The sequence below is a fragment of the Nerophis ophidion genome, linkage group LG10 (genome assembly GCF_033978795.1).
Source record: "Nerophis ophidion isolate RoL-2023_Sa linkage group LG10, RoL_Noph_v1.0, whole genome shotgun sequence".
NCBI classification, from domain to species: Eukaryota; Metazoa; Chordata; class Actinopteri; order Syngnathiformes; family Syngnathidae; genus Nerophis; species Nerophis ophidion.
The window spans coordinates 11,223,095-11,236,004 of NC_084620.1; the positions used below are offsets into that span (position 1 = coordinate 11,223,095).

Here is a 12,910-nt window from a genome sequence, read left to right on the forward strand (position 1 = left end):
AATGGATTATTTATTTTTGAACATGAACATCATGTTTACACTTGCTCAATGTAACGCGTCACAAAAGGAGTAGGGACAAGCAGAGTTTATTTAAAGGGGAATTGCACTTGTTTTTGATATTTTGCATATTGTTCACAATCCTTATGAGAGACAAGAAGACAAAATAATTTGTTTATTTTTTTTGCAATATAACATGTAAAAATTGGCTCGTTCCAATGCAGCTAATAGGAGGAATCAATTCTACCTCTAAATAATTTCAAAAATGCATCCAAAAACCCGTCAACAATACTTCATACATTCAGTAACCTGTATAATAACCAAGTTGTAGCGACATTGTTATTGTAAGAGCGCACACTTTCCTGCGTAGTAACACATCGGCGTGCTTCGGTATTAGCTGTAAAAGCAAGCTGCGGAAAGAGATAAGCTAACTTCTACAACAAAATGATACGTGTTTGACTTTGTGATACACAGCACTGCGATAAGACACCAATCTGTACTGACTGAAAAACATGAACAATCATTTTACAGTATCTGTAAAGTATTAGCCTACATTTCATGTTTTGTTTGTATAAAGCTTGGCAGCGTATCTACTGTAGTTGTAATAACACGCATGGTGTGCTGCATGTCTCGTGATTAATATTAAAGTGTGACTCACTCAATGGGTAGTTGTGCGTTTGGTCCAGCTTGTCGAAATAGCTTGGCTCCAAGTTCCACATTTATAGCATTGTCACTTTTACTTCACTCTCTCTGCTTCCATCTGTTTCAACTTTTCACTTTCTGTTGGTCGTTCTTTAAGCAGCAGTTCATCCTCAGTATGTTCAGGTTCAAAAAGATAAGGTTGTAAATCCTCATTTGTCTAAAAATAGTTGTCAATTCTGTCATGATTAGAACACACACACGCTTTTATTTCCGTAAGTAGGAACACAAATTTGTTGCCAGAAGTCGGAAGTGCGCTGCTATGGAAACAGAAATCAGTGTGCGGAATAAATCTGTCATCAAATAATCAAAATATGGTAAATATTGAACATATCACAATTGTTATGAGCATGTCTGTTACTACATTATATATATATATATATATATATATATATATATATATATATATATATACTTGAAGGGTTTAGAAGTTTTTTAAGAGGGCTTTGAAGGCTACAATGGTGACTCCTATTTGCCGCCTCTTTCAAGCGTTTTTATCATCTTTAAAATCTTTTTAAAAAAGACGTGTGTTCTTGTCTCTCATATAGATGGTTAACTTTTCGGAAAACAGTGCAATTCCCCTTTAATCCTACTATAACCCTTCCCCATGTTATGCTTAACAATGTTGCGTAAAATAACATCCGGTCTCGACCCAAGTACAATTCAACATGTCTGAAAAGGAGAAGAAAGAAGCAGAACTTGTTTGATACAAACTCTTCTTCATGTTTCTAAAACTAATGATAGTCATTTCCTTTCCTTGTAATGGTGTGTTTAGTTTTGAAAATGGACATCACATTTTTAGACGAGGAACATTCAGCAATGTCTGAAAAGGAGAAGGACGAAGCATAGTTTATTCAAGTCTAACTCTTCCCCATGTGTCCGAACTATTAGTCTGTTTATTTCTTGTGTTTAACTTTATTTTGTGATCGGAAAAATAAGAATGACGAATGTCTGATAGATAAATAGCCTTTTCAGAAATAAAAGAAAAGGAAAATAAAAATAATAAAAACTATAATGGAAATAAATAGTTAGAATCAAATATATGAAGAACTTAATATATAATTAATGAAATAAATAGACATAAACAATGTGTTATTAAATACTTTGCTGTTCTGTTCTCTTTCTTGCTACGGTATTTTTTTTTAGTAACTCTTCCAAGGACGTCTTTGTTAGCAGAATTAAAAATGTCAAAAATCCGCTCACACTTTTCTTAATTTTTCCATGAATCATGAGCACATTTTCAATGCATGTCCACTATGTTTATGTTGGACCTCTCTCACTCACTTATATCTTCTCTCTCCCCCTTTTCCCCGTTTCTTCTCCACTTTTTGGCTCCAACCCAAACAATCAAATATCTTTTTAATTTTATTGTCCGTTATTTCCTTTTTGTCCGCTTTTGCCGCCGTCCTTTTCTGTCTTTTTGCACGCAGCTGTCACACATTGAGCTCAAAGCGGCCGGCTTTAGGTGGTCAAAGGTAACATTTGTGCATCTCTGCTCTCACTGTTTCATGGCAAATCAGCAAAAAAACAAGTTTGAATGAAGACATTACGACAAAATGATGTGAAAACTACAGTTGATGCGTGTGTGTGTGTGTGTGTGTCAGGTGGAAGACCTGCTGGTTGCCATGGAAAAGGTGAAACAGGAGCTGGATGTGATGAAAGCCAAGCTGTCATCCACTCAGCTGTCACTGGCCGAGAAAGAGGGTCACCTGACCGCCCTGCGGGCCGAGCGGCGGAAGCACCTGGAGGAGGTCCTAGAGATGAAGTAAGAATTTGAAATAAATAAGTAGTTTGTAGTCTTGCATAAGTTCAAGCGTTCATTTACCTGACTAACAATTAGGGATGTATATTGAGTACCTGTATTTTTTGGTACCAGTTCCTAATTAGGTCTGTCCATGAGAACCGTGAAAATTCTGGACTAACGATATCGCTATCGGGATTTTTTTCCAGCTGACCGACGTAATTATGACATGCTGTCACATTCACTTCAGTTGCCGCTACTATTCATTAAAGTCAGCTTTTGATAATGACAAATATAGAAGCAACACCACACAAATGTTTGTAACACAACAGTATTTCCTCCTCAAATGTTAATGTCATACAAGCTGTATCAGTTTGAAGTGACTTTGTTGTATATATCTATCTGTGTGTGTGTGTGTGTGTGTGTGTGTGTGTGTGTGTGTGTGTGTGTGTGTGTGTGTGTGTGTGTGTGTGTGTGTGTGTGTGTGTGTGTGTACATATATATGTTAGATACATATATATATATACATACACATATATACACACGCATATATATATATATATATATACATACACATATATATATATATATATATATACACATCTATATATATAATAGATGTGTGTATATATATATATATATATATATATATATATATATATACATACATACAGTATATATATATATATATAATATACATATATAAATGCACATGTATGTATATAGGTGTGTATGTATATAGATGTGTATGTATATATTGTAGAAATATGTATATATATGAATTTATGAATTTCAAACCATGTCAGGTCACAACTTTTAATGGAAAGAAAGCAGCTTTATCTTCACTGTTTATTAGGGGTGTGGGAAAAAATCGATTCAAATACCAATCGAAAATAATCTGTGTGGGATTCAGAATTGATTCTCATTTAAAAAAAAAAAATTGTTTTTATTTGTATTTAAGTTTTTATTTTTTTATTTTTTTATCAATCCAACAAAACAATACACAGCAATACCATAACAATGCAATCCAATTCCAAAACCAAACCTGACCCAGCAACACTCAGAACTGCAATAAACAGAGCAATTGAGAGGAGACACAAACACGACACAGAACAAACCAAAAGTAGTGAAACAAAAATGAATATAATCAACAACAGTATCAATATTAGTTATAATTTCAGCATAGCAGTGATTAAAAGTCCCTCATTGACATTATCATTAGACATTTATAAAAAATTAAAAAAAGAACAATTGTGTCACAGTGGCTTACACTTGCATCGCATCTCATAAGCTTGACAACACACTGTGTCCAATGTTTTCACAAAGATAATATAAGTCATATTTTTGCTTCGTTTAATAGTTGAAACAAATTTACATTATTGCAATCAGTTGATAAAACATTGTCCTTTACAATTATAAAAGCTTTTTTTTTTTTTTTAAATCTACTACTCTGCTTGCATGTCAGCAGACTGGGGTAGATCCTGCTGAAATCCTATGTATTGAATGAATACAGAATCCTTTTGAATCGGAAAAATATCGTTTTTGAATCGAGAATCACGTTGAATCGAAAAAAATCGATATATTATCGAATCGCGACCCCAAGAATCGATATTGAATCGAATCGTGGGACACCCAAAGATTCACAGCCCTACTGTTTGTATATGTATGCCCGTCGTCCGCTTCTTTGGGGTTTTTTCCATCATCAAATATGCAGATGTGATAAACCAACTTCTCTCTATTTTAATGGAGTCACTTTATGTAACACAGCAATAAAACGCATTAAATATTAAAAAGATGTGCTGGTACCATTACAGAAATATTCAACGCATTTGCTAAACAAACTAATAGCTATCATTTCATAAAAATATATTCACATTACAATAATACATGCGCAGCTTTGATATTGTAAAACATGCGAGGAATATATTTGCTAAAATTAAGACATAAAATTAATTAAATATGTCCAAGTTCTCATACTCATACACTTTCTATGTTAAAAAATATATAAAAACATACCGTTACCAATATTGATATAAAACAATAAAATACAAAAATATGAAAATGTAGTAAAAATAAAAAACAAAATGTGTCCCAGTTCATTCACACACTGTTGGTACAGTAACTATATTAAAAATAAAAACATACTGGTAACTGATGCATAGATATTACACATATTTACTGAATTATTTTTATATACAATTGCATAGATATTACACATATTTACTGAATTAATTATATATATATATATATATATATATATATATATATATATATATATATATATATATATATATATATATATATATATAATTGAATGAAACAGATAATTAAAAACAATAACATGTGATGAATGAATAAAAATTACTAAGCTATTGATAATCAAAACAGAATTTGTCCGTGTTCAAATACAATAAACACATACAGTTTACATATTTAAATTTTCCTGAAGGAACTCTCTTGAAGGAATCAATAAAGTACTATCTATCTATCTATCTATCTATCTATCTATCTATCTATCTATCTATCTATCTATCTATCCATCTAAACATAAAAATTACTAAGCTGCAGTAAAAAAAAAAAAGTCATATACAGCATATACATACGGCTTACATAAGAAATCCATTTCTAAGAACATACTGGTAAGTGGTGACATTACAGAAATATTCCAAATACTTTTTAAATAAATTGCAATCAAATAATAGATCATTAAGACACTAAAATAAAACAGAAATAGAAATAGAATATGTCCATGTTTATAAAATTGTTTAAAGTACAAAGATAACATATTATCTAAAATTATGAAATAATATGGAATAAAACAATAGACATACAAAATGTGTTCAATTAACAGTAACTTAATGATAATTTAATTGCCAACTTTTTGGAAAATATGTTTTTTTTCAAACACAGACACTCCTCTTTATTGTTTGTCTATTAAGGAAATTATCTACTAAAGGTTTGTGTGTATTAAACATGTTCAAACTTGATAACACTAAGATGATCTGCTCTGAATCTGCAACTCTATAATTCTTATGCACTGAGTATTGTGTCTCTTAAATGATCAAAATAGTTCATGCAATCCATTTAGCGTGTTTGTCCTCAGAGTATACGCTGTTTATAACACACTATACCGAGAGGAGAAGATGTAATTATAATAATTTCGCACTCACAATGTGATTTATCAAACCCGAAACTGTTTTGTGTATATATTTACCGCGTCAAATGGCTGCATAAAAGGAGGTGATGGACAAACGATGGAGAGAGAATATTCCATCTTTGTACATGTCAACATGATATTTAGACGGTCATGAATTAATATATCTGACATATCGTCTATTCAGCAATGACGTGATTTTATAGCTGCTCGATGACTTAAGGGGGCTGATTAAAACAAATTAAATGGATGCGTTTTGATGTCTGCTGGCGTTATTTTTTATATAAACATTTTGACAATAGATCACAGAACTGGAAATGTTTTCTAGCGAGTAACTAAAGTAAACTCATTTTTCTAAAACATAACTTATTGCATTTAGAATTTGCTAGTTTTGTTGTAAATCAGATTACGTATTACATTTGTGGTATTGAATACTTACTCCCCCAACCCAAAAAAGATTGTGTAGGAACAAGAAAAATAAATAATCGCAAAACCTATGACAGCTTCTCTACTCCTCTCTCCTTCACTTTCTCGTAGTTTTTCTCTTAGACATCTCTTTTTATCCAACATCAATCAAACTTTATTTATACAGCCCTTAATCACAAGTGTCTCAAAGGGCTGCACAAGCCACAACGACATCCTCAGCTTAGATCCCGAATCAGGGCAAGATAAAACCCAACCCAATCGGCACAATGAGAAACCTGGAAAGGGCATGCGATCTAAAGCTCTCTATTGAAGCAGTCTTGCACTAATTTTACTCATTGTCAATCAAATAATCAATCAAATATTATTTGTATAGCCCTTACTCCCGGGTTCTTCAAACGGTTGCACAAACCGCAATTAGAGATGTCCCGATACAACGTTTTCACTTCCGATACGATACCGATAATGTAGCCTTGAGTATTGGCCGATACCGATATCAATACGATACGATATAGGCACGAATCATACATATATTTATTTCTTATTTTGTTGGGTGGAATGTTAGAAAAGGCTTGATAAAGTGATGTTACTGTTACTGATGTTGTAGTGTTAAATCAGAAAACAATAGTCAGCAAGAGTAGGTGTAGGAAAAACTGACGCATTTATTATTGACCAATTGGTTACATAAATTTTAACCTTCAACATAAGAGTATTACCTCAACAAATCCATAAAAAACAAAATGTTATATTTAAAGTGCAAAATGACCACTAATACCAACATAATTATACAACTGAATAGAATAAATTAAAAATTAATTAGGAGACCCTGAAAAATAACCTAAATAAATTCAATTAAAAAAAAAACGTTTTAAAGTCCAAAAAATTCAAGTTCACTTCAGTTATCTTTTTACTGTCAGCATATGTTGGAAACAACTGTGGGCAGGGACAAAAACAACACAATGTGGTCCACTGTCCAACTGCTCTAAAGTTAAGAGTTCACAGCTCCAGTTTCACTGACTGACTATGCCCAAAACAATGTAGTAATTACTCTTAGTCTTCACTGAAGAATAGTGTAAACGCAATAAACATATCACTCTAATAACAAGAGCAGTAAACAAATGATAATCAGTCAGTTCTGACTACTCCTCCTCCTCCTTCTCCACTTTCTGCAGTCTGAGCATAATAAGGTGGATATTTTTTTTTAAGAATATAAGCATTTCAACATGCTGTGCTGTTTTGTCTACAATGTAGTGGCGGCTAGGAATAATGTAGCAAGGTTTGAGGTGCCCCATTAAGCGTTTAAACCCGACATTACTCACCACCGACAGGGGCTGGTCATCCAGCACAATAAACTGGGCTATCGTTTCTGTTATGGCCATTGCCTTTTTGCTGTCCCGTGGTAGTTTGTCACGTCTTGCAAAGCTTTCGGCCAGCGTGGGCTGCTGAAGCCAGCCAGAGGTTTGTTGCTTCGCCTTGCTGCTCTCGCGAAAATCCTCATGTTCTTTTTTGTGGTGTTTTTTCAAATGTGCGATGATGTTGCTTGTATTGAACCTTCCCGGTTCTGTCCCTCCACGGGACACTTGCGCCTGACAGATGTTGCATTTAGCGGCAACTTCTTTGTCCGAGTTTATTTTAAAACACTTCCACACAGCCGACATCACTACACTTTGCTGCAAGCATAGGCGTTGTTGTTGTTGTTGTGATCACGTGGGCTGTGCATACTGGATCAGAGACGCTCTTCTTGTGATCAAACCAGAGTCACCTATTATAGAAGTGCTGCAGTTGCAAATGGACAGCTTATATCGGAGTTTTTAGATTCAGTCCGATAAAATCCGCTATTCACTTTTTTGGCTAATATCGGACTGATTTCCGATATCAATATCGGATCGGGACATCCCCAACCACAATGACTTAACTGATCCGAACCCACATCTGAGCAAGGAAAAACACAAAAGCCAAAATGGGGAAATACAGAAACCTTTGGAAAAGGGGCCGCAGATTTGGAGACCTCCCTCCCCAAAAAATAATCGAAGCAACAAAATACAAACCTATGCTTTTTTCTAAATGAATTCATAATTTTACTCAATGAATCATTGCAGACCTAACTTGGACAAAGTTGTGGTAAAGATAGGCTGGGCTTACCTGCTCATCAGCCGATCAGCGATCAGTTAAAAAAAGCAAATATCGGCCCCATTCCGATCGGAGCATCTCTATTTTGCACACACCATTTAGTAATTGTTTTCAATTGTACACACAATTATAGTAAATCGCCCGCATCATGTCCGCTAATAGTACAGACTACAGTAGTACTGCAACCAGCATGATTTGTTCCACGTTGTACAGTAACTCAGAACACTCGCATGTCAAAGAAGCCTCGCCCATTCCAATGGATTACAATAAATTGGGGCAGCACGTTACAACAGGGGTTAGTGCATGTGCCTCACAATACGAAGGTCCTGAGTTCAATCCTGGCCTCGGGATCTTTCTGTGTGGAGTTTCCATGTCTTCCCCGTGACTGCTTGGGTTCCCTCCGGGTACTCCGGCTTTCTCCCACCTCCAAAAACATGCACCTGGGAGTAGATTGATTGGCAACACTATCAATCAATCAATCAATGTTTACTTATATAGCCCTAAATCACTAGTGTCTCAAAGGGCTGCACAAACAACAACACAAACCACTATGACATCCTCGGTAGGCCCACATAAGGGCAAGGAAAAATCACACCCAGTGGGACGTCGGTGACAATGATGACCCAGTGGGACGTCGGTGACAATGATGACTATGAGAACCTTGGAGAGGACGAAAGCAATGGATGTCGAGCGGGTCTAACATGATACTGTGGAAGTTCAATCCATAATGGATCCAAACCGGATCCAACACAGCAGCGAGAGTCCCGTTCACAGCGGAGCCAGCAGGAAACCATCCCAAGCGGAGGCGGATCAGCAGCGCAGAGATGTCCCCAGCCGATACACAGGCAAGCAGTACATGGCCAACGGATCGGACCGGACCCCCTCGTCAAGGGAGAGTAGGACATAGGAGAAAAAGAAAAGAAACGGCAATTCAACTGGTCTAAAGGGTCTAAATGGACCGGACCCCCTCGACAAGGGAGAGTGGGACATAGGGGAAAAAGAAAAGAAACGGCAGATCAACTGGTCTAAATGGTCCCGAGTGTGTGAATGTTGTCTGTCTATCGGTGTTGGCCCTGTGATGAGGTGGCGATTTGTCCCGGATGTACCCCGCCTACCGCCCAAATGCAGCTGAGATAGGCTCTCAAAAGGGACAAGCGGTAGAAAATGGATGGATGAATGATTACATGCTTGGCCCTCCCATAACATAACCGATTTTAACATGTAGCATGCTTTTTAAAAAGCAAAACAAAGTTTTTGAGGCGAAATCCTGTTTTAAAAACAATTCAATAGCATGTACTACAAACAAATACAGTAGTTGTATGTCATGTATTCATATTGTACAGTATTTTACCTTCAGGAGCAGACTAATGTGCGTCTACTTCAGCCTGCTCTTCTGTCCAGCGTTGCCAAGTCAACAATTATCCCCTTGTTACAAGCGACTTGTTTTCATAGAGCCGCCGCGTGTTTCTGCGTCACATCTGGCAACGTCCATGAGAGAGTGACCAGAGAAATCACCTACAACTTAGAAGACAACACAACAAGCGATGTCCGGTCGTCCAGTTTGTTGAGTCTTTAGCAGTCGTGCATTGACTTAGCGGTAAATGTTGATATTTATTATCAGTCTGGCCTGAGCTGATGTGTTCAACATGAGGGATGTTTAAGTTCCTCCGTGTTGGTCTGTATGTGCATGTAATGGAAAAAAAAAGAAAAAGTCCGGGCACACACAGGCTGCCATAACTCTTTATGGTTTAATGTGTGATTTAACTCTGCTTTGTAAAAGTTGAATGTTTCTGTCGGACATGAAATATGATCCTGCTGCTTTCAGACCTTTCTAGCACAGGCTTAGAATATATTACAGCGCGCACGCACACACACACACACACACACTCACTCTCACTCACAGACACACACGTACATCTGTGACATTTTGTCTCACTTTTCTGTCTTGGAAGTCATCAACTCCATGTGAAAAAGTCCAAACTTCAGCTTTCTTTGCGCGGAGGAAAAGTAGTAAAATGAAAGAAAGTGTTTTTTGGCGGAGAGAAGGAAGACAACTGTCCAAAGACAACTGAGTCCCGCCAACAAAACTGTTGAAAAAAACTATATTTGCCCCATCGCTGTCTCCTTCACTCCTTCTGTTCATCCATCAGTGTTTGAGCAGTAAATATCAAATGAATAATTGATACAGTATAAGATGTATAGCAATATACGCACTTATGTCCACCCTCTCATTTAGGACCTTTTGTTTTTTGCCATTACACAACATTTTTACGAGCATTGATAACATGAATTGTTTGCCGAGGCAAATGTTGGGAAACATAAAAAAAGCATCAGTGTTTATTTGCAAAGTTGCCACGGAGATTTGAAGGCAGAAAATAGAATTTATTACTGCTTGAGAAATGAAGCACTTTTTTGGCAGCTTCCAGGATTATTGTTAGTGGTTAGGCAACACTTATTTTAACGTGAATAAAACATTATAATTATACCTAAACATCTATTGTTCCGCTATGATTACGTTAAGTGCTAGCTCTTGTATGCAATCATACATTGTATTTATTAAATCATTTTCCGGCCAATCAGATGGCTAAAGAATGTCAGTTCTGGAAAAAACACAAAAGTTGACGTTGATGCCTCAAGGCTAATGCTGGGATTTATTTATCCTTCTTCCCAACGTCCTTCCTTCATCCTCATCCTCCCTTCCGAGGCTTTTCTTCACTGCACCCCCGCATTGCAGCGCTCGCTTATTCCCTCCTGTATGACTCTATGGCTTATGCCGTACATCTTTCTGGAAATGTCGTTGTCACGGGGTAGTGTTTCCGCTCAAATCATGGCTACTGTCATCGATGTGTGTGTATTTATATAGTATGTACGGATGCGTATGTTTTGGCTATTAACAGTCAACCACTACACAAAAAAGTAAAACTAGTAAAAGTGTAACAAAAATACTTTTTCACGTATTTCACCAGAAAAGCTAACATGACCTCAAACTGGATACTTTAATGACAAGAGGGTTTTTCAAGCTCTGCTTTCTCCTTGGCACCATTGCTAACTGATAAGTGACTATGGGAAATTACACTTCCTGTCCTACCCCATCAATCCGGTTTCTATCGCTTGTCCCTTTTGGGCTCGCGGGGAGTGCTGGAGCCTATCTCAGCTGCATTCGGGCGGAAGGCGGAGTACACCCTGGACAAGTCGCCATCTCATCACAGGGCCAACACAGATAGACAGACAACATTCACAAACTAGGGCTAATTTGGTGCATATCTTTGGAGGTGGGAGGAAGCCGGAGTACCCGGAGGGAACCCACGCAGTCACGGGGAGGACATGCAAACTCCACACAGAAAGATCCCGGGCCCGGGACTGAACTCAGGACCTTGGTATTGTGAGGCACATGCACTAACCCCTGTGTCACCGTGCTGCCCCACTTCCTGCCCCACATTTAAAATAAATCGTGGAGGAACTCAGTACCATTCTGTACTGCAGTGTTTTTTCAACCTTTTTTGAGGCAAGGCACATTTTTTGTGTTTTAAAAATGCGGAGGCACACCACCAGCAGAAATGATTAAAAAAACTAAACTTTGTTGACAGTAAAAAGTCGTGGCAATTGTTGAATATGACTATAAACCATAACCAAGCCATGCATCACTATAGCTCTTGTCTCAAAGTAGGTGTACTGTCACGACCATGAAAAATATTTGTCAATGTCATGTTGGGATGTATATTGTGGACGCCGTCTTTGCTCCACAGTAAGTTTTTGCTGTCGTCCAGCGTTTTTTTTTTTGTTTGCTTTGTAGCCAGCTAGGTTTTAGTTTCATTCTGAATAGCCTTTTCTAAGCTTCAATGCCTTTTATTAGGGGCACTCACCTTTTGTTTATTTTTTGTTTTAGCATTAGATAGCATTTTACCTGCACGCTGCCACCCGCTGTTTCCCACATGTACAAAGCAATTAGCTACCTGCTGCCATCTACTGATATGGAAGAGTATTGCATGGTTACTCTGCCGAGCTCTAGACAGCACCGACACTCAACATATTATTTGCAGACTATAATTACTGGTTTACAAAAAATATTTTTAACCCAAATCAGTGAAATTAGATAATCTCCCACAGCACACCAGACTGTATCTCACGGCACACAATGTGCATTGGTTGAAAAACACTGCTGTACTGTGCATAAAAATCCAATTACCAATATGTTAAACCCCTAAAAACCTCATACTGCAGCATAATCGAAATAAATTAGCATAATGTTAACTATAGGATATGTACCACCAGGGGGTAATGGCGAGCTGTAGGCTTCCTTCGCTAATACTTTTTGCATACATTTTAATATTTTTTTTTACATGCATGCACTCAAGTATGTATGGGAGCTTTGCAGGCAACGCTACACAACACAACCTATTTCAAGGCGAACAATATTGTGTTGCTTTGCAGTGTCTCGTGTGCATAAAGCGACAAGACTGTTTTGACAAGACTGCTTGGAAACACACTGCAGCTTAGAGACACACACACACACACACACACACACACACACACATATGTACATATCATGGCAGCGAGACAAGTGCTTTGATCCCCCTTCAGACAGCGATGAGATTAATTTGCAGGGTGCCAAAAGCAAGGTTGTGTGTGTGTGTGTGTGTGTGTGTGTGTGTGTGTGTGTGTGTGTGTGTGTGTGTGTGTGTGTGTGTGTGTGTGTGTGTGTGGCAGGCTTGTCGAGAGCTTAGTGGGACTAAAAGGAAAGGCGTGTTGTTTGACACTTACCAGTG

General features: G+C 37.2%; 1 protein-coding gene across 17 annotated transcripts in view; it reads left to right on the forward strand.

The window, feature by feature from the left end:
* Positions 1–12,910, forward strand: part of LOC133560140 (ELKS/Rab6-interacting/CAST family member 1-like) — a 203,892-nt gene that overhangs the window by 127,904 nt on the left and 63,078 nt on the right. For 9 of the 17 annotated variants that reach the window (XR_009808391.1, XR_009808392.1, XR_009808393.1 and 6 more), the window contains one exon: positions 2,301–2,461. Coding sequence is in view for 13 of the 17 variants with exons in the window: in XM_061912311.1 (XP_061768295.1) it covers positions 2,301–2,461 (161 nt within the window). In the remaining 4 variants the exon portion in view is untranslated. Of the gene's footprint in view, positions 1–2,126; positions 2,172–2,300; positions 2,462–12,910 lie in introns of all 17 variants that reach the window. The other 8 variants (XR_009808389.1, XM_061912308.1, XM_061912309.1 and 5 more) reach the window with 1 other exon arrangement.